The sequence below is a fragment of the Spermophilus citellus genome (genome assembly GCF_964194105.1).
Source record: "Spermophilus citellus genome assembly, chromosome: 4".
Lineage (NCBI taxonomy): Eukaryota > Metazoa > Chordata > Mammalia > Rodentia > Sciuridae > Spermophilus > Spermophilus citellus.
The window spans coordinates 215,832,290-215,854,354 of record NC_138185.1 but is presented as its reverse complement, the minus strand read 5'-3'; the positions used below and the strand labels follow the sequence as shown (position 1 = coordinate 215,854,354).

At 43.5% G+C, this 22,065-nt stretch overlaps 1 protein-coding gene across 1 annotated transcript in view; it reads right to left on the bottom strand.

The window, feature by feature from the left end:
- Positions 1–11,605: 11,605 nt before the first annotated feature.
- GOLGA5 (golgin A5) overlaps positions 11,606–22,065 on the bottom strand; it is a 36,539-nt gene continuing 26,079 nt past the window's right edge. Inside the window, exons 9-13 of the mRNA XM_081291077.1 lie at positions 21,911–22,009; positions 18,161–18,371; positions 16,131–16,236; positions 14,228–14,291; positions 11,606–12,153 (exon numbers count right to left, since the gene is read on the bottom strand). Of these exons, the coding sequence (XP_081147203.1) occupies positions 12,073–12,153; positions 14,228–14,291; positions 16,131–16,236; positions 18,161–18,371; positions 21,911–22,009 (561 nt within the window). The 3' untranslated portion in view covers positions 11,606–12,072. The remainder of the gene's footprint in view (positions 12,154–14,227; positions 14,292–16,130; positions 16,237–18,160; positions 18,372–21,910; positions 22,010–22,065) is intronic.

Here is a 22,065-nt window from a genome sequence, read left to right as displayed (position 1 = left end):
TTTCCTATTGCTTGGGCTTCAGCAAAAGTAGAGAGCTCAGAGCAGCCTGGGACCAACCTGTCAGCAGGTCCTAGGATTTATCCTTCTTCAACTTTTCCCAGAACCTGTTACAACTCAATTCAACAGTCCAATTTTCTTTTGTCTGAAAACGTCTTTATTTTATCCTTATTCTGAACAGATGCTTTTGCTGAATGTAGAATTCAAGGATGACAGTTTTGTTTTCTCAGAATATGAAAAGTAAACATGCCCTGCCTTCTGGATCCTGTTATTGCTTATGAGAAGTCAGCTATCAATCTTCCTGTTCCTGCTTGGAAAGCAGTCTCTGTTTCTTCCTCTTCTGCTCTGAAGATGTTCTCATTGTCTTTGTGTTTAAGCAATGTTATTATGATTTGTCTATGTAAAGTAAATTTATTGGTTTTTTTTTATCCTTCTGCAGTTTGTTGGACTTCTTGAATCCAAGGCTTGATTTCTGTATTAGTTAGAATAAGTGATGCTAGTTGGGTGCCCTGTTCGATCCCTGAGAAGTTCATGGATACAATTTGGAGAATCCATTAAATTAAATTGGGAAAACATTACATTATTATTTTCTTCCATTACCAATGGAAATCACAGATATTTTTATATATCACATTTGTTGTACCTTGAATTATTGTTTATACTCATTTACAACCTTGAAACTATGGTAGTATCACAGCCCCCTATAGAGCCCCCCCTAGATGGCACATAACTGGAGCCTTTGTCTTACAGGTGCCTGGTTTGAAGCCGCTGGCCCATCACTCGGGACCTATGGACCTAACAATCAGTTAGCCACAAATGGTGGCATTGTGTGCTCTCACGTTGCTGATCACCCTCCTGCATCCCCTCTCCACGATGGCTTGTTGATCAGTACAGGGAAGGAGGTGAGTCAAAGACCACCAGGTAAGGTCCTTACACCTAAGTGACGGCAGCCTTCACCCTGACATGTCATCGAAAACTAACAATCTGTCTACACTGCAAATGAATCATCTTGTTCTTTAATGTGTCGGCAGTGATGTACCTTTGTCTTGTATTTCTTTTTTCCTTCCCTCTTGGACTTTTTGTTTCTTTTTCTGTTAGGTTCAGTTTCTGTATTTTTCATCTCTAGAAGTTCCATTTGATTCTTTGCCAATTTCTTTTTGAACATTTCTTTGATGTTTGCATTTCTTGAATCTCTTTTCCAGCCTATATCCTGCAATGGGCCGAAAGCTTGTGTCCTCCCCAAATTCATGTTGAAGCCCTAATCCCCAGAGTGATGGCATTTGACGGTGGGAGGAGGAGGCCAGGGCAGGCTGCAGGTGGCCTTGGGTGCCAATGTGAAGGCAGATGGTGGAGGAAAGGCCATTCTCCAGGCACCAGGTGGGGCCCAGGACAGCACTATGGAGGGTTCAGTCCTCAAAGAGCACCCAGGCTGGTGGGCTACAGACCTGCAGATGCCATCAATGGGTGTGAGGAAGGGAGGGGAGGGGAGGGGAGGGGAGGGGAGGGGAGGGGGGAGAGGGGAGGGCCAGCTGGCTGGGGAGCAGACCTCTGTGGCTCCTCCTGCAGCCTTTATTCTCCCTTCCTGTGTTGTCACCAAGAGTAAGTTCACCTGAGCCCTTCAACACCTGCCTCCTCCCCTGAGCTTTGAGATCCCAGGGGCGGGGAGAGGCTGTCCTGTGTGTAAGCGTATTCCTTGCCACCAGGACGTTTTTGGATGATGCATGGATGAATGAACCGAGGAAAGAAGAGCGGTTGGCTCCTGAGCCAGCATGGTGACGGCGGAGGTGGGCGTGCAGTGGGTGCTGTGTAGCCAGGAAGGGCTTAGGGGTGGCGATGGTGGTGACCGGACCAGGAAAAAAACAGAGTAAGGAGGGAGTGGTGGGTGCAAAATGCTGAGTGGAGATGCCGTGAGCACCTGGTGTCCCTTTCTCTGTGTAGCACACCTTCATCTGCATTGCGACCAATCTGACTGAAATCTTTGTCTCTTTAACTCCCAGACCCAAGGCTGCTGCTCCTGAGAGCCATCCTCACCCTCAGGATGAAGTGCTCAGCTTGGAGTGGGCTCCAGTGGGGTCCCACCAGCTGTGGCTGATGCTGTGTGTGCTGAGGGCTGAGTGTGGCCTGGTCCAGCTCTCTGCGGGGCTGTCTTTCCCCTGGTTAGTGGCTGTGCATGTCATGGTGAGGGCTACGTGTTCCCCTGGGAGTCCTCTGGTCCATGGGAAGGGGCTGCAGTGGGCAGTGACTGCAGGCTTGGGGGTTGGGGCCTCAGAGCCTCACCTGCAGGTGACACACCAGCAGTGTCTGCCTTGGGAGGGCCCACACTGGGGGAGACCTGTCTCAATCCCCCTCCCACTCATTATCCATCGTGAGGACACAGCTGTCACTCAGTTCCTCTTCTGCTGAGTCTTCTGGTTAAAATGACCTGATTTTATAAAACATGTTCGAAGAATAAACATAAAAAAATTCTGCCTGACTGGTTATCAAAGACACGAATATTGACCCCCAGGAGATGCCGTGAGGGCTGCTGCGTTTGCTAAGCTGTCCTTTTTCAAATTCTAAAACGTTCGCCCTTAGAGTTCAATAAGAATTGCTCCTGGAGGGTGGGTAGAGGCACACACTCTTTCTGGAGGGCAATTAGGTGGTTTGGAAACAGTCTGGAAAAGTGTCTCTACCCTTTAACCCAGAGACCCTGATCCAGGACGTCTCCTGGAGCAATTCAAAACAAAGACTTTCACTCACAGCTTTTCATCTGAGTATTGTTTTGAATAGTGAAAGATTCTCTCCAAAGTGCCCGGTACTACAGGGCTGGGACATAGCTCAATGGTGGAGCTCTTGCCTAGCGTGAGCCAGGCCCTGGGTTCCTTCTGCAGAGCCATGAAACTCAGCACTAATGGTAGAGTGAAGTTGCAGTGTCCCACTACTTAATGGGAATATCATGACACGATTAAAATGGTGGTTAGCAACTTTAAAAATTGTATGGAAGGTCCGGTGTTGAGCTCTTGGATTCTAAACATCATTTTCCACTAAAAGGAACCAGGTGGATGGTTGTAGATATGGCTGGTTTCAGGTCCAGGGCAAGAAAGTATCAGATTAGACTGGAACATTTCAGTGTTCCAGGAATCGAAGAAATGCTCAAAACTCATGAAGGTGAAATCAAGCCAGCTGAATCTGGGACAATTGAAGTATCAATAATAGTAATGAGGGGGCTGGGTGGTGGCTCAGTGGTAGAGTGCTCGCCTAGCATGTGTGAGGCACTGAGTTCTATTTTCAGCACCATATAGAAATAAATTAATTAATGTAAGGCCCATTGACAACTAAAAAAATATTTTAAAATTTTTTTTCAAAAAAAAAATGAGGTTGATGCATCTCAGCAAATTGAATTTTAAAAGAATCAGAGATAGTGTTTTGAAGAGGGGGAGTAGAGGGAAAGAAAAAGACTAGCCAACAAGACGGAAGATGGCAGAGTTAGAAAATCACCATTTCAGCTACGAGTGTGATAATTTCCCTAAGGATCATCAAAGCGCTCCCCAAACCACGAACGTTCATTGGAGAATAGGAAGTTTGCAAGTTTTCAAGGTGTCACCCTGCCTGCGAGGACATTCACTCACAGCCAAGGGAAGAAGACACTGTTGGGAGGGGGAGTGATCTCATCCTCTGAACCAAGAGGCCTGTGCCTCTTGCATTGATGGAGTGATCCAGGGTCACCTCTATAACATTCTCCCCCCAAATGTCAAATCCACACCATGGTCCTAAGGGCATGAGATAATCAGCTCACGCTCTTCAAGATGCCAACCTGAAGGTGGGCAGGGTGGGGGGAGACCGAGACTCCAGACGGGGCAAATGTCAACAATGAAGGAGTCTCAGCGAAGGGCTTGTGGGTGTTCATTGTATTATTTTTTCAACTCTGTATGTTTGACATTTTTCCTGTCTGTATCTTTAACTGTAGTGGAGAGCCTATGGGAGGTGCTTACTATAATACTGACCCCCATTATATCGATAGAATAGCTCATGGAGTTCTTTCTACGTTGGATGAGCATTCACAGAAGATGGCTGTGGTTTTCATCCTTTGGCTTCCATTCCTATTTGGTGTTGGGGTTGAGGACGGAACCCAGGGCCTCAAGCATTTTAGGCAGGCACTGTCCTGCTGGGCGGACCTCGGCCCCCACCCCCCTCTCCCACAGCAGCCTGTCATTTCCTTTGGGCCCCCATCGGTCCCTCTTTCCTTTCACAACCCGCGGGCTCAAGTTCTAAGTCGGTGCATCCTGAGCCGATGGACTCCGGCCCCAGGGTGCGTGCTGGGCTGCTGGGAGACAGCTGGGATGTGACTGGAGCAGTGTGGTCACCTCTGGGGAGCTGCCACCTGTGAATCAAGCTGGCACAGAAGGAAGGGGAGCTGAGAAGGAAGGAGAGCAGTGCCGGGGCTGGTTTCAGACACAACAGAAGCAGGTGAACCCACAGGTTTCCTTTCTGCCCACGCCAGTCAGAGTTGGGTGTCTGTGGCCTGTGCCCAGGAGTTCCCCACAGTGTGGGAATGCGCAGACCAGTGTGCTCACTGCCTAACACAGGCCTCAGTCCAGCAGTGGACTCAGGACACCTCACCTGTCCTGGGGGTCAAGAGTCTGGCAGTGTGGCCGGGGCCTCTTATGGGTTCTCTCAGGTTCCAGCCCAGAGGTCAGTCGGGCCTGGGGTATCAGCTGATGGCTCGACGGGGGCAGGTTCTGCTTCCAGCTCCTCTGCTGTTGGCAGCATTTGTCTTCTTGCAGGTGGCTTGCGGGGGACCCCGGTTCTGACTGGAGGCCTCCAGCCCACAGTCACTTGCCATATGGGTTCCCTCATCATGGCCACTCTCTTCCAGCCAGTTGGCAAGACACACTCCTACATAACGTCACACAATCACCAGTCTGATGTCCCCTCACCTTTGCCATGTGAGGTGACCAAAACATAGGAATGACCTTGCCTCCCTTTGTCACATTCAGTTGGTTGGAAGCAGGTCACAGGTTCCACCTACCTCAGAAAGACGAAATGGCACCAAGGCCTGGCACCCGGAGACAGGAGCTCCTGGAGGCTGCTTGGGTCTGTTCCCTACAGAGGCATGGGAAGAATCTGTCAAGAACCACATGGCTCCCCCCACACCACTGAACACCTTCTTTTTTTCACTGAGTATTTACAACTGAGCACTAAAGCTGTGTGTGGTTGCATCCTGTGGCTTCCTAATTCAACCCGAGTCACCACTGGGAGGTGCGGAGGGGGGCTGGAGTCGAGGGCACCCAGGGCTTTCTGCTCTGCACTTGGTGTTGCTTGGAATTTTTATGATGAGCATGTATTGGTGTCGTGTGTGATTTAAAAACACAATCAAAAATGAAAATGGTGGGCTGTGGTCAGTAGTACAGCATGTGTGAGGCCCTGGGTTCCATCCCTAGCACTGGAGAAAGAATGGAAGGAAGGGGCTGGGGATGTGGCTCAAGCGGTAGCGCGCTCGCCTGGCATGCGTGCGGCCCGGGTTCGATCCTCAGCACCACATACCAACAAAGATGTTGTGTCCACCGAGAACTAAAAAATAAATATTAAAAATTCTCATTCTCTCTCTCTCTCTCTCTCTCTCTCTCTCTCTCTCTCTCTCTCTTTCTCTCTCCTCTCTCACTCTCTCTTTAAAAAAAAAGAATGGAAGGAAGGAAGGAAGGAAAGGAGGGAGGGAGGGAAAGAGAGAGAAAAAGAAGAAAAGAATCCTAATTAGAATAAGTTATACTTCGTTATGCATGTCAAAACATGCTCTACTGTCATGCATTCCTAAAATAAATAACTAAATAAATAAAAAGACAAAAGAAGAAAGGAAAAAAGGAGGAAGGAAGGAAAGGAAACGATATGCAGTATGACTTCAGCCAAGGCCGCTTGCTGCTCGCCTGGACCCTCCTATACACGTATACACATACAATTGGGAAGAAAAGGCGGGACTTTATTTTCCATGATTAGGGACTCTTGCTCTAATAATCAGAGAAACTAAAGTGATGTGAAATGTTTTTAGGGGCAGTGTAATGGCTAAAATTAAAACAAACACTCTTGTTCACCTCCTGTAGAAAGGCGAGTTCCTGCCTGGGTGGCTGGTGGAGCGACAGCTCCCAGGGCCCAGACCTCAGGCAGATGTAAGTGGGGACACACACCTGTGTCCTCTCCGGCTGGCAGAGAGCAATTGCCTCCCATCAGCACATCTGGCCTCGCCCCAGGACTGAGCGTTATTTGAAAAAAATATAGCAGGTTTTCTCCAGCGACTAAAAGCTCCGGGGAGGGTTAGCCAAGATGTGAAATCGGAGACCACGCGTCAGACAGGTTTGAGAAACTGCCTTGTTTTGAAACCAAAGAGTCCAAATCCATGGCGACATGGAAACAAACAAAAGATACGTGTGATCCCACTGGTAAGTCGTTGAAGGACCCGGGGTGCATCGCAGAACCTGTTTGTTTGTAAAATTATCAAATTGACCAGGTGGCGCCTCGCTGAGTCAGCTGGCCAAGGAGTGGCCTTGACCTGTGGTCACAACAAACAGTAAACAGAACACAGGCTCCCGAGGTCAGGTGTGCGGAGCTGGAGGCAGCGCTCAGAGATGGGCCTCCGGGGCTGTGTCTGGTGATGGTGAAGGAAAAGGAGCCAGCCTGGGTGGACACTGTCCAACAGGGGCAGTGAGTGACTGAGGACCTCAATAATGTTACTTAGGAAGAGGGTAAATGGGGCTAATTCTCTTCCTGGGGGAGCAGCAGTTACCCAGAAAGGAGCCCGGGCCTGGAGGGGTGATTAGAGGTTTCTGTGCCTACGAGAGTGGCCTTGTCAATGTCGTGTTCTGAGTACTGCTTATGTTCTGCAGGGAACAGGGCCGACGGGTTGTCAGCGGGGCTGTTTTCACTTTCTCAGTCTCATTCCACTTTAAAATAAGACCAACACGGAGTGCACTTTGCAGCTTAGAAAATGCCCTTTTTCCGATGGTGCCTTTTCTCCAACTTTACGGAGGAAGCGAGGGTGGGAGATGTCAGGTCTCCTGCCTCACACCACAGCTAAAAAGCCAGCCGGCCAGAGGACAGCAGCAGCCAGCTTCAAGGTTCTTTTTGATATCACATTACTGTTTCTCATTTGTCCTGGTTTTGTAAAGTGATTGTTCATTCCACAAATCCGCCTTGAGATTTTACTAAGTGCCTTCTACCAATCTAGGTTCTAGATAGAATTGTAATAATCATAATAATGCTACAAGCCTAGAGTCCAGCAAGAGTGACAGAGACTGAAGAGGCAACTAATGAAGCCCAGGTTTTATGACTGGGGGCTCCTGTGTGCTGAGGGCACTTAGACCTGAGAGGGACAGTATTAGTATCCTACTGCTGCTGTAACAAGTAACCACCCATTATGGCTTGAAAAACACAGAGTTCTGGAGGTCAGTTCTGAAGTCTCACTGGGCTAAGATCAAGGTTTGGGAGAGCTGCATTTCTTTTGGAGGCTCTGGGAGAACCCCTTTCCTTGGCTTTCCAGCTTTTAGGGTCTGCTTGCATTCTTTGGCTCCTGGCTCCTGCTTCCCTGTTCTAGTTTGGGTATGAGGTGTCCCCCAAAGCTCCTGGATGAATGCAGGAATGTTCTGGGTGAGATGATGGGCTTGTGAGAGCTGTCAGCTTGACCATCCTAGCTGGAATGGATTGTAGGTGGTGTGGGGAGTCTGGCTGGAGGAGGCCACTGGGGTCGTGCCCTCGCAGGGTACCTCCTCCATGAGGACCCTTCCCTACTCTCTCTGCTTCCCAGCCTCCATGAGCAGATTCCCTTGGCCACACCCTTCTGTCCCAACGTGCTGCCTCAACTGGGTCCAGAGCCATGGACTTGGCCAACTATGGACTGAGCCTCTGAAATGGGAGCCAAAATGAACTTTCCCTTGTCTAAGTTGTTGTGTCAGGGTTTGGTCATGGGGTGAAATCTGCCTGACACACTCTGCCTCTAGGCCAGCCACATGGCTCCAACCTCCACTTCCCCTGCCACGTCTTCTCTGGCTCTTCTGCTGCCCTCTTCGACGTGTTCCCAAGACGCAGGGGACAGCCCTTCTGCTAGGGAAGGACACACGTGGCTGGCTTATGCCATGGCAACACGGTCCCCCAGTCTCAGGGGTCACCACGGATGAAGACTTACTTTTCGTCAAGCTGTCTGTCCACTGTAGACATGCCCCAGGGACTTCTTCACTCAGGATCTGGGCAGAGGAAATGGCCCCTCTCTGGGACATGCTGGACCCACGGAGAAGGGAAAAGTTGGGTGGTAAGACCTGAGAGGACCAAGCCTCGGCTTAGGAACAGCACCCGTCCCCTCTGCTGGCATTACACTGGTGACAGCAACTCACTTCTTGGAGTGTAGACCAAAACCTGGTGAATGGCCTACACCAAGCTGCACTGGGTAAAGCCAGGAACCAAGTCTCTGCCTTATCATTCCAGCTTGTGTTTCTTTCTTTTTTTATTTTTTAGTTATAGGTGGATGCCATATCTTTGTTTATTCATTTTTATGTGGTGCTGAGGATTGAACCCAGTGCCTCATATGTGCAAGGCAAGCGCTGTACCACTGAGCCCCAGCCCCAGCCCCAGCCTGTGTTTCTCGACCATTTTTCCATCACTATTCTCCATAAAACCTTAAACTACAGGCGTACTTACTGTATCTCTGCACGCATCCTGCACTTTACATACCATAGCAATAAGATATTTTTGCCCTCCTAAAAACCAATGTTCCTCCACGTGGGGTAGGCCCTGTTCTAGACTTGATCATATTTAAAGTTTTAATTATGTCTTGGAGTCCACTGACTTAAACCATGTTTGTGAATTAAAGAAAATTCTAGCAGTTGCTAAGTTTGCATAAATTTCACCACTGAGTCAAATTCAGTGTGACTAGTGCTACAAGGCAAAAAGTAAAGACAGGAGCATTGCAGTGGGGTCCAGAGGGAACGTAATGTCACGTTAGGAAATAACTGCCTTGTATCCAGGTGTTGCTTAGCTTCTCCCTGTTTCAAGGCAGTGGTTCAGAGGCAGAGGGGGTTACCGTACAGAAAAGAGAAGGGAAGAGTCCAGAGACTCTTATGAGTCCAGGTCCTCATAAGAACAGCTACACACGCCCTCCCCGCTCAGTCATTCCCTTCTGACCACACTGGCCTTGCTGTCCCAGGCCCCGAGCATAGCAAGCATACTCCCATCGAGAGGACGGTGCCTCTTACTAGAAAGCTCATCCCTTTACTCAGGCCCTGCCCAAGTGCCACCTCCACAGACAGGACCTTCCTTGTCACCCTGCTATCTCACTCCACATCCTTGCAATTTTTCTTCATAAGATTTTACACTGAGTGATAGGCTGTGTGCATTAGCCTGCCCTTCCTACCTAATTGCAAGCACTACTTTGTCCCTGCCCCTAGCAGTGGCCAGTGCTCAGGGCCCTCAGAATTTAGCTCACTTTGTAGTTTTACTGTGTCTTAAAATCATTTTACCACACATCCTTTTTCCTTTCAGTATCTTCATAAATATGGCTCCTCTATGACACAGTTGATGTTCAAGTGCTCTTACGTAAGTTCTGCTCATTTGGAGGGATAATTTGAGTCTGTCAGGGAAGCCCATCATGGATCAGAAGTGTGGAAGTTCAGGATCATTTAATCCACATTCTCTCTCAGGAACCAACAGGAATACTCTTCTCAACGTGTGCTGACGAGCGGCTGGAGCAGCATCTCAGCTCTTCCTTCTGGCCAATCATAACTCAAAGTCCTTTAGTCCTTGACTAGCTCTCTCCTCCTTCCATCCAGACCGAGGGGCTGACCAGGGTCAGCCCTAGCACTCAGCAGGCCTCTTGCAATAGGGAGCTGGAGCCTGTTGAGGCCCAGTTAAGCAGTTTCCCTGCCCATCCACAGCAAGAGCTGAATGAATTTAAGGCTTCTTAAAATACAGCTGGACTCCTGGCCCCGCATTCTCCTTCCTCATCTGCCCAACTAACAGGGTGAACCTGGTCCCACCACACTTTAACAAAATCCATGCTTTTCCTGAGGTTTTTGTCCTGTGGTAATAGAAATTGTGGCTTTCACAAAGCATAATTTCAAGAGAAAGGAAATTTTATTTGGTTTGCTAGGCAAGCGCTCTACTACTGAGCTACATTCCCAGCCCAAGAAAGGAAAATTTAAAATAATCTCACTTTCCAACTGACACCTGAATATACAGAGCTGTGCAGGAACTCTGCTACCACGTGTGTGTGCATATACACACATCTATTTATTTTACATACCTTTAAATGAAGACACCGGATTGAGAAGAATACCTATTTGATTCTTGTACAAGCCCTTTAATTAGGTCAAGGTTTCATGTGCTCTGAGGATAAGTGAATGGTAACACTTTAAAATTCTCCAGTTTGTTTGTGGTCCAGAATAATGAAACCAAAATTCAATTAAAGATATAAGTAACTACAGAAAAATAATCCTAGAAACAGTTAGTCCAACTATTTCCAGTGTCAAGAATGTGTAGACTGAACAAGATTCACAGACACCCCACAAAAGCCAGGAGGACACACACAGAGATGGACTGCCTGGCAGTGCACAGTGCTGAGGCAGGGTCTGTGTTCCATTTTAAGTACATCACATTCCATTTTTAAGGAATGTTTCCAAATTAGAAGAGACAGCAAGAGAGAAACCCTTCAAAATATCAGCAGGACTAAACTCTGGTTTTATTGTTTGAGATCACACCTGACTTCACAGACTGCGTCATTCCCAACCAAGAACCCTGCACAAATTCCATGGAGATTTAGGAATGTTCTACACCAACCGCTAGTATTTATTTTACATGATGTGGAATCTTTTCATTCATGACAAGTTGAAGAAAAAGCCCCCACACACCTACCCTGACCTTTAAAACTTTATTTTATGATAAAAAATAAGAAAAACACACATGCCATAATGTGCCAAGGCTTTCAAAGGACTTATATATAGGCTTCCGAGTGGATTAGCGTCATGGTCGTGATATGGTTAGGAATAAAACTGGTCAGGTTGTCAGTTAGGTACCCTGGGACTGCGTCAAAGACGTTTCCCTGATAGGGAGGAATACTCCTTGACAGCCAAGAGCCACATGTATTAGTCACATGTGAAGAGGCTACCAAACCTCAACTGACAAAATAGCTTAAGAAAAGCAAAGTCAAACAGGTATTATAGCAGACTTAAGGAAAATGACTCTCCTCAGAGGACAACTCTGGTATCTCTGCACTGAAATGAAAGCGCACAGTTGCTAGAACAGATCTGTTCCTGCGTGTGACAAGCAGGGGCTGTGGATGCCATAAATTAACCCAAGGTATAGGCTGGAGAAATGGAAAAGAGGAGGAAGTCAACGGAGTGTATACAAGAGTCTAAGGAGGACGGCATGGGATGGAGGGGCCTCCTGCTCTGGATGGAAGAAGGGAGAGCAAGGTCCTCAGGCAAGAGCTTCCTCTGGGAAGCAGCAGCAATCCTCTAAGGTCACTTAGGAGTGATTTCAGCTGTGATTTAAGGCTCCACTCAACTGAAATCCATCTGCAAAGGTCTTATTTATTTAATGGGGATGAAAAACCATTATTTAAAAAAGAAAAAATGCACAGTGAATTTTATTTATATATTTACAAAAAGATTTACACCAGTCAGGTCGTTAACATGTAAAAAGTAAATCTCTATCTGCAAAGTTAAATATATGAAAATACAAAGGCAGACTGAATTACCAAAAAAGAAAACTTTTTATTTTTATCAGTAAATACAATTTCCCTGATTATAACCCATAATCAGTGTCACCTAAAATACAGGGAGGTCTGTACAAAGGTGAGCAACCCCAGTATCTACATATATTAAGACCATTGGACTCAAAAAGCAGAGCTGAGCTTGTTGAATTATGTCTGTTTTAGAAACTCTTACCATTTGAAGGAAACAAGAGGGAGATGTAGGTAGCAGAGTAGTTATATAATAACTTAAAAAGTTAAAAGCTGTAGTGATAAAACCATCTTGTGCACCTCCTCAGCAGTTTAGGCAACTGGCCTTCCCGAAAACTCCAGGTTTAGTCAAAGACAATCAGCAAAACAACTGGGCTCTTTCATTTGCCATACGGTTGGTCATGGTGCATTTCTGGTGTGTAAGTCAACAGGACAATCATGACCCAGAGGTGAAGCAAAGCCTAAAAATGGGGGAAAAAACAACAAACAATGTATAAATAAAGTCAAGTCTTTCCCTCAGGCCCGCTGAGTAGTGCACTGAGGGAAGGGCAGTGCCTCCTGTCTCAGCACCCTTGTGGAGGCACCAGATCTCAAACAGCAGAGCTCTAAACATGTTTACTGGGTGAATAATGAAGGAACAAATGAACAACTACAGGAGCTCAGTGCAGGAGGGTCATCAAGAGGTGCTACGCCTACAGACTTCTCAGCAGAGAGTAGTCAAGCCCTGAGCTTCAACACCTTCCCAACACGCACACACCAGAGCGCAGACAGCCAATCAGGGGATCATGCAGAGTAGAAGGCAGGATTAAAATCGTTAGATATACAGGGAGTTGACTGAAAGACTTAGTGAAGAGGAGATGGGGAAATATTCTTTTATTTTTGGTACCAGGGATTAAACCCAGGGTCGCTTAACTACTGAGTCACATCCCCAGCCCTTTTTGTATTTGATTCTGAGACAGGGTCTCACTGAGTTGCTTAGGGCCCAAGTTGCTGAGGCTGGCTTTGAACTAGCGATCCTCCTGCCTCAGCCTCCCAAACTGTTGGTATTACAGACATGCAACACTGTGCCTGGCTGGGAAAATGTTCTTTTTTTTTTGTAGATGGACAGAAAACTTTATTTGTTTATGTGGTGTTGTTGAGGATGGAACCCAGTGCCTCACATGCTAGGCAAGTGCTCTGCCACTTTCCCCAGCCTTGGGAAAATATTCTTGACAGGAGTAATGTGTCAGTGTCACGGGCTGATTTAGGGCATATATACAATCCAGTGACAAATCTCTTCTAATTCCCCCAGGGTAATGCTGAAATGATGTGAGAGGCTTCCTTAATGCCTCATCACCATGGAGTGTTCGACATGTGGCATCACATGCTGGCAGATGGTATCTGTGTCTCTGAAAAACTCTACCTGGGAACTGGTCCCAGTGGGGTGTGTTCTGAATCCTTTCTGATGCCATTCTTTTTTTTGGTTCTCCCCATCCTCCCTCCTTAAAAACTTTTTATTTAGAGGAAGAATTCTTCCCTCTAGTGGTTCACATGGAAATTTCTTTTTAAGTAGATTTTTATTTCTTTTCAAGAAATCAGCCCATCTTAATTCAACCCAATCATTATGAGACACACCCAGCCAGCATTGTGAGCTGGCTTTTGAGGCACACAAGACATATGCAATGGCATTCTGAACCACTTGACCATCTTATTAAAGCTTAGAAATCTGGAGGGAAGAACTGGGATTTGGCTCAGTGGTGGAGTGCTTGCCAAGTATGTGTGGGACCTCACGTTCCATCCCTAGCACCACAAATAAGTAAATGAATAAACAAACTTAAAAAAAAAAAAAAAGAAAAAGAAAAAGAAAAATCTGGAAGGAAATATATGAGCTTTGACATCTGTTTAGAAAACAAAGCAAAACACATGAAAATAATTTAAGCAACTTTATAACATCAAGATAAAAAGACAACTAATAATTTTTACTGTACTTTTATCAGTATAGGGGCTTAAAATGGAGATAACTATTAAATTGCACTTAAATTTTATTTGTTGGAAAAGCCTTTGAACAATTTATGTTCTAGACATAATGAATTGTTTACTTAAGAAATCAAGTATTTTTTGAGAGCTTGTTTGGAGGTTCTAGCAGGGGAGCGCAGCTACTCGTATACCCTTGACCGAAGAACGGTCCTCCTCTATCGGGGAAGGTCGTCCTCTTCGACCGAGCGCGCAGCTTCGGGAGGGACGCACATGGAGCGGTGAGGGAGGAAGGGGACACCCGCCTAGCCAGACAGATCAGCCGAATCAACCCTGGCGATCAATGGGGTGACAGATGTCGCAGCCAGATCGCCCTCACATCCTAGAAATAAAGTATTTTTTCTTTTCTTTTTTTTGGGTATAGTGCTGGAGCAGAACCCAGGGCCTCAGGGATGCTAGGCAAGTGCTCTACCAGAGCTACACTACAGCCCTAAGGAAAGAAAACTTATTACCAAAAATAAGAGTTATTCTCTTTCAAAAGTGACTGCTAAAATATCAACAAGACCGGCAGCTGTTACTTACCATATAGATGATTACAAACACTCGAGCTATGGGGTATCTTCGGAGAAAAATTCCCAGACGAATACTGTGCAAACAGGGGAGAGAGAGAAGAGAATTACATGTAAAGACAAATCTTGCTCTGTTATTATTTAATAATTTGGCAAATCAAAACTATTTATATAGTCATCATAGAACAATGATTTTTACAGTAGATTGTTAAATGGTTACTTCAGATAACCACATAGAAATGTCATAGTTATTATTTGGGTTTTGGCTGTTAAACTTTAGCATAAGGTATTTCTATTAATTCTATAACCACAAATACAGAAGGTAAACTTGGTCCCTCTCTAAATAATTTTTCTATTAGGAACAAAAGAAGTTACAAAAGATGAGGCAAGCCACACGGAAAAGGAGAGTCTGGTTGGTATTAACTGGTAAACAGCTAATCTGGAAGCTTTTGCGTGGATATGTGCTTTCAAAGGATGAGGCTGTAGACACTCAGTGAACACCTGAGTAGATGGGTGGAAGCCTGTGACTTCCTGACCATGTTACCCACACCCTGCCCTGTTCAACATTCTTTCCCTATTAAGATGGACGCATGTATAAACAACTTTCTGCTTTTTTTTATTGGTATCAGCACAACACATTGCACTACATATGCTAAATAAATGAAGAGTTGAAATTCATGCACTTAGTTTGGAGATAATTACTATGGCATCCTAAGAATCTTAGTATATCATTCTTATTATTTTTAATAATATAGCTCTATTCTGACAAGAAAAGTCAGAAAAGACTACTATATTATATAAAATTTATTAACTTATTATTTTTAATAATATAGCTCTATTCTGGCATTCTGAACCACTTGACCATCTTATTAAAGCTTAGAAATCTGGAGGGAAGGACTGAGATTTGGCTCAGTGGTGAAGTGCTTGCCAAGTATGTGTGGGATCTCACGTTCCATCCCTAGCACCACAAATAAGTAAATGAATAAACAAACTTAAAATTATTATAATTTATAAACATCAAGAAGCAAAAGTACATAGGTTATTTAGATATGAACTTTATCAAGGCTATATACAAACTGCTAAAACATTTCTCAATTAGGTGGATGTCTGCTAGTGCAAAAAATTTATACGTAAATATAACACTATATACATTTTATGTATTCTTTATGTGCTTTGAATAAAAATATCATGTTCAGTTAGATACAGCAACATCTTTTCTTCTAGCCATACATAAAGTAGTGGGATAAAACATTCAAATTGATAATTTTACATGAAGGAGAGGGTTTCTCAATGAGATTTAATGAGAACTAGTTGTACCAAGAAGAGAAATGGCCAGGGTTAGAAATTTCCAATAAAGTGTAGGCACTGGCAGACTTCTTTTTTTTTTTTTTTTTTTTTTTTTTTTTTTTTTGAGAGAGAGAGAGAGAGAGAGAGAGAGAGAGAATTTTAATATTTATTTTTTAGTTATCGGCGGACACAACATCTTTGTTTGTATGTGGTGCTGAGGATCGAACCCGGGCCGCACGCATGCCAGGCGAGCGCGCTACCGCTTGAGCCACATCCCCAGCCCACTGGCAGACTTCTTTAAGCAACTTCATGGCATTGAAATATCACAAAAGAAGTCTGGTAAATGTCACTTGAAATTTCAGCTCTGCTGGATGGGACTCAACTGTGACTGTACCCACTAGAAGGCATTTTTTTTTTTTTTAAGAGAGATGGGGGGGAGTCTTTTTTTTTTTTTTTTGGTAGATGGACACAATACAATGCCTTTATTTATTATTTTTTTAATGTGGTGCTGAGAATCGAACCCGGGTTGTGCCCATGCTAGGCGAGCTCTCTACCGCTGAGTCACAATCCCAGCCCATAGAAGGCATTTTAAAAACAGTTGATCATTCATCCTGACAGGTACTGCTTACCTAAACTGGTCAATGGAACTAGCCGCTTTGCGAACTTTTCCATACATTCCTGCTAGGTTAGTTTCTGCATCATTAAAAAGAACAGGAACATTTCGCAAACGTGTGCCTATTTAAATAAAAAAAAATAGATTAATATACTGACACCAAAAGCAACATCCTAAGAAAATTACAGTTGGAAATATATTGTACGTGGATGGAATTCTCCAGGCCAGCCTTCTAAGCATCATACGCAAAGTAGATGAGACCATGAAGACAAGACAGATAAATTCAATTACAGAAAATGTTTAAACTTCCATATACACAAAAATAAAACAAATAAAAATGAAGAAAATAATTTTAGCAAAAATCAAAGTTTATGAATATCCAGTGTGGTGAGAGTCAGCCTGAATGGCCTTTGCTCCTGAGCCAGCAGTCTCTGTAGGATACTGAGGACTCTGACTCCCAAGTTCTTACCTCTAGTCCTGACCCCTCCTCTCAACCTACCCTCTGCTGTGTACCTCCTTCAGGATGTCTGAGGGACACCTCAAATGCTTCAGGCCCAACACTTTGGACGTGACGTCCCCTGCTGACCTTCCCCTCCTGGCATTTTCCGAGACCTAGTATGTGACGTCTGCTCAGGCCAAAACCCTTCACTCCTTTCTCTCCAACTTCACAACCAATCTGGCAAATTCTGTCAGCTCAACTGACCCCCACAATCCAATTTTGGTTGAAATCACCATTTCTCATATGAACGGATACAATGGCTTCCCTAATCTCCCTGCCCCAGGCCTTAGCCCTCTGCAGTCCATTCTTTGCATTTACTTCTTATAATGCAGAGCTGAGGATCACCTCCAAAGCCCTGTGCATACTGGGCAAGTGCTCTACCACTGAAGCACACCCCCAGCCTGAGTCACTTGTATGTAGCAGCCATAGGCATCCTGATAAAATGTAACTCAGATCAGAGGCGCTCAAGAGCCTCAATGGCTTCCTACTTTGTTCATAGAAAGAGTCCTTACGCAGGCCTACAGAGCCTCCTGAAAGCTTTCTGAATTCATCAAACACTTCTTTTGCCCTCACCCACCTGCACTGAATTCCTTTCTGTTCCTAAAATATCCAGGAACACACCTGCCTCAGGACCTTTGCATCTGTTCTTTTCTCTGCTTGCTTTTCTCTATAGGCTCCTTAGAGTTCACTTCTTTTCCTCCTCTGGGACTTACGTGCCGCTTTTCAATGAGACCTTCTTTGACCACTCTACTTAAACTATGATTTCCTCCCCACACTGTTTCTCTTTTAAAAATATTTTTTGTTAAAGAATTTTTAAGTCATAGAACTGAAAGATTTGCTGAATGACTGCATGTACAATTTCTAAGATTAAAAATCTGATTTGCTGCCAGATGTGGTGGCACACACCTGTAATCCCAGTGGCTCAGGAGGCTAAGATAGGAGGATCACTAGTTCAAAGCCAGCCTCAGTAATGGTGAGGCACAAGCAATTTATGGAGACCCTGTGTCTAAATAAAATACAAAATAGGGCTGGGGAGGTGGCTCTGTGGTTGAATGTCCTTGCGTTCAATCCCCAGTACCAAAAAAAAAAAAAAGAGAAAAATCTGATCTGCAGATGCTTATACTGGCACATTATCTTTGAATATGTATTCTGGAAAATTATAGATTCCTCCATAAAGCATGGATGAATTTCTGTGAATTGCATATCACCTTTAATACTCATAATTATTTATTAAAACATTGTGCTTTAAGTTCCTTAAGAGCCCCTCTCTACGAGTTATCTACTTCATCAGCAGCATCTTGTCAACTATCTTATGTGTCTCAGCATGATGACCAGTCTTCAGGCCTTCTTTCTCCTTGCCCAACACCTGTGAGGACATTCCTTAGTCCACTACCCATCTTACTATGCTCACACTGCAGCACATGGCCCAGGTCTCAGTTCAGAAAGTGCTGGGTTCTTCATGGAATAAAGTTTCTTTTCAAATAAAAACCGCCTTTCTGTAGTTTTTCAAAACCATGTTTGCCTGCTGTGTTCTTTTTGTGGGTTACCTTCTCCATTCTCAATTCCAGACATGTTGACGGGAACCGTGGAGGCAGAGCTCATCTGTTGCTCGAGGCGTTCCAGCTGAAAGACCAGGGAGTTCTTTTCTGTGCTGAGACTCTCCAGCATGGTCTGCTTTTGGATGAGGGTCTCTGTTAGCTGATGGAGTCGACTTTCCAACTCGGACTGACTGCTGTTACTTAAAGTTTTATTGGTAAGCTGAAAGACAAAGCGTTCGTAAAATTATCACACTAAATTAAAGTAAAACAATATACAAATCACATTACTACATTTTCACATATATATTGTGGCATTAACTATTTTTCCAAAACTCTAAAATGATTCACTAATGTCTACAGAAGTAATTTTCAAACTGTATCGACTGATGAATTTGGTAGTTCAAAAATGAGCACTCAAAAAGTTAACAGAACAGAATGGGATGTTTGCTGACATTCACATGTCATAGTATGTGAGGGTACTATGTTGTGAAATTCTTTGTGTGTGTGTGTGTGAATGCACGTGATACTGGCATACATGCAAACGGTTTTTCCTACTGTGGTATAGGGCAAAGGGCATACTCCTAGGTTCTCATCTCTATTCTGCAATTTTCTAGCTATTTGACTTTAGACAAAAAAGAGTATTTTCAACACCATAGATAACCACTGTTCTGATTTCTATCATCAGAATTTGGTTTTGCCTATTCTTGAATTTCCTATAAAGGTGAATCATACAGTATGAATGCTTCTGTGTGAATATTTTTAAAAAAAGATTTGTCTAAATTGTTACAAAAGTAGTTTTCTTGTGCAACAACTACTGCGAAGTGTGTCACAACTTGCTTATCCATTTTTCTGCTGATAGACATCTTGGATATGTCCAGTTTCTGGCTACTTAAAAACACACACATTATGACAATTCACGTCTTTTTGTGGACATCCACCTTCAGTTACATTGAGTCAGTGTCTACGGTCATAGGGAGAAGCACGTTAACCCTGTCAGAAATAGCCACCACTCCACAGTGGTCATGCTATTGAGTGTCCCCAGGGCATGTAAGAGTTCTAGTTGTATTATACCCTCACCAACAAGTGGCACCGCCAACCTTTAATTTTTATCATTCTAGAGGGTGTGGAGTGGTGCAGCTGATAATCTGGAGCACCCACTCTTGGGCTCCTCTGACCCTCCCTGCATCTTCCTTTGTGAAGCTCTCAAAAGCCTTCCACCTGCTAAAAAAACGGTTGTGGGTTGTGTGTCTTTTTATTATTAGTAAGAACTTCTACCCCCATTACAGATCTTTTGTCAGACAGATATACTGCAAATCTCTTCCAGCCTGTGGCTTGCTTTCTTTCATTTTTGTACTCATATCTTTGATGAGCAATTTTAACTTTTTAAGAAATTCCTTTATTTTTTTTTTAAACGGGCCTTTATTTTGTTTATTTATCTATATGCAGAGCTTAGAATTGAACCCAGTGCCTCACACATGCCAGGCAAGCACTCTACCACTGAGCCACAACCCAGCTCAGCAATTTTAATTTTGATCAATTCCAGTTTATCTTTTTTTTTAATTTTTGTTTTTGAGAGAGAGAGAGAGAGAGAGATTTTTTTAATATTTATTTATTTTTTTTAGTTTTTGGTGGACACAACATCTTTATTTTACTTTTATGTGGTGCTGAGAATAGAACCCAGCACCGTGTGCATGCCAGGTGAGCGCGCTACCACCTAAGCCACATCCCCAGCCCAAATATTTACTTTTAGTTTTAGGTGGACACAATGTCTTTATTTTTACGTGGTGCTGAGAATTGAACCCAGTGCCTCACGCATGCTAGGCGAGCGTGCTACCACTTGAGCCACAACCCCAGCCCAATCTCTTTTTCATCTACATTTAAATGCTTTTTGTGTCTTCTGAAGAAATTCACCTTCCTCTAAACTGTAAAGTTTCTCTCACAGTTTCTTCTACGTGTTATAGCTCAGGTCTGGCTTTTTCAAATTAATTTTTGTTAATTTCACAAGTCTAGTTAGGGGATGGGAGCAGTAATTTTTAAAGAATAAAAAAATTCAAACTGGAACCTACTTGTTAACAAACATATTGCTCTCCTAGGAGGCCGAAAGGCAACAGGATAAGCAGAAATAGCATTTTTCATTCACTTAAAATAAACCTCATCGTATGAGGTTTCTCTATAATATATTAACATGCTAATTTCTTTTTAAATTATACAAATCAATTTCCTTCTATGAGACAAAAGTTTTTCTCTGTTCTTAATTAGGTGAAAAAAAATCTTTTTTTTAAGTCTTTTAACTTTATTTTATTTAGTTATTTTTTTTATATTTGGTGCTGAGAATCAAACCCAGTGCTTCACACATGCTAGGCAAGTACTCTATTACTGAGCCACAACCTATCCCAAAGTAAAAAAATCTTTAAAGAGAAATTTTTCTATGGTTAATTTTGGGGGGTGGGGGGTAAACAGGGATTGAATTCCAGGGTACTTGACCACTGAGCCATGTCCCCAGCGCTCTTTTGTATTTTATGTAGAGACAGGGTCTCACTGAATTGCTTATCATCTTGCTTTTGCGGAGGCTGGCTTTGAACTTCTGCCTCAGCCTCCTGAGCTGCTGGGATTATAAGTGTGTGCCACTGTGCCCAGCTATGGTTAATTTTTTTAAAAATACTTTTTTTTTTTTTTTTTTAGTTATAGATGGGCACAATACCTTTATTTTATTTATTTATCTTTATGTGGTGCTGAGGATCAAACCCAGTGCCTCACACATGCTAGGCAGGCAATCTACCACTGAGCCACAACCATAGACTTATGGTTAATTTTTGATTGGCTAAAGTAGCCCAAATCAGAGGGTGTAGCTCAGGGGTTGAGCACATGCTTAGCTTGTTACTTGGTTAGGGTTCAGTCTCTAACCAAAAGCAGAACAAAACCAACCAACAACTAAAGTAAAAAATATCATGATCATATTTTAGACGTAGTAAGCACTCAATATATATTTAGTATATACAGAAACACTTATTTAAGGGTTAAGCCATATAGTCTTTTTGCTCCTTCTTTTTCATGTCTTTGACCTTTTGCTAGCAAGATCCTTTATATTTAGATAGACTTAATATATAATGGACACATTGGTTATGAGTCTTCATTATTTAGTTAGCTAATGACCTAATTTGAACCCTGAAAAGTAAATAATTTTAGTTTTAAGTTCTCAGACTTGAAAAGCAGTCCATAACTTAAAATGTTATAAAATATTTTTTTCTCAATTTTTATAAGATTTTGGAAAAGCTGATGTAAGTGTTCCCTCTTCCCTTGCCTACATTTGTGAAGTGTGTAAAGGAGAAAAGGACAACTACAGTCACAACGGTAAAGGCTTTGGTAGATCTGGGTGGAAGGCACATGGGTATCAATTTCTCTAAGTTTATAGTTTTAGAGTTTCAAAAAAGCTTGGTGACTTTTTTATGGACATCCTAGCAATTATTAATAGGAGACCTATCACTTTTTTTAAGGAAAAATAATACATAATTAGAAAACTGATAATCAGTACAATCACACTGAAATCAGAAGATATGAAAATATGCAGGTAATTCTAACATTGCGTGACTCTCAAAAAAGCAAATATTGGCATTTAACAAATGTAGACTTCAACGGCAAGAGATAAATATTTGTCAGAACTCAGATGAAAACATGGGAAGAGAAGATCTTGCTGCATCCTTTTAAAAAAATGTAGCTTTATTATGACATTTCCCACAAGTTGTGAATGCTGATTCCTACCTGATTCCTGAGTTTTTGAATTTCTTCCTCACGATCTTTAATTCTGCTTTGCAAAGTGTTCTTTGTTCGATACAGATCTTCCTCTATGTAGTGGAATTCCTACAAAGTGAAGCATGAATGGAATAAACCTAAATCAGTGTCCTTATATCATCCCC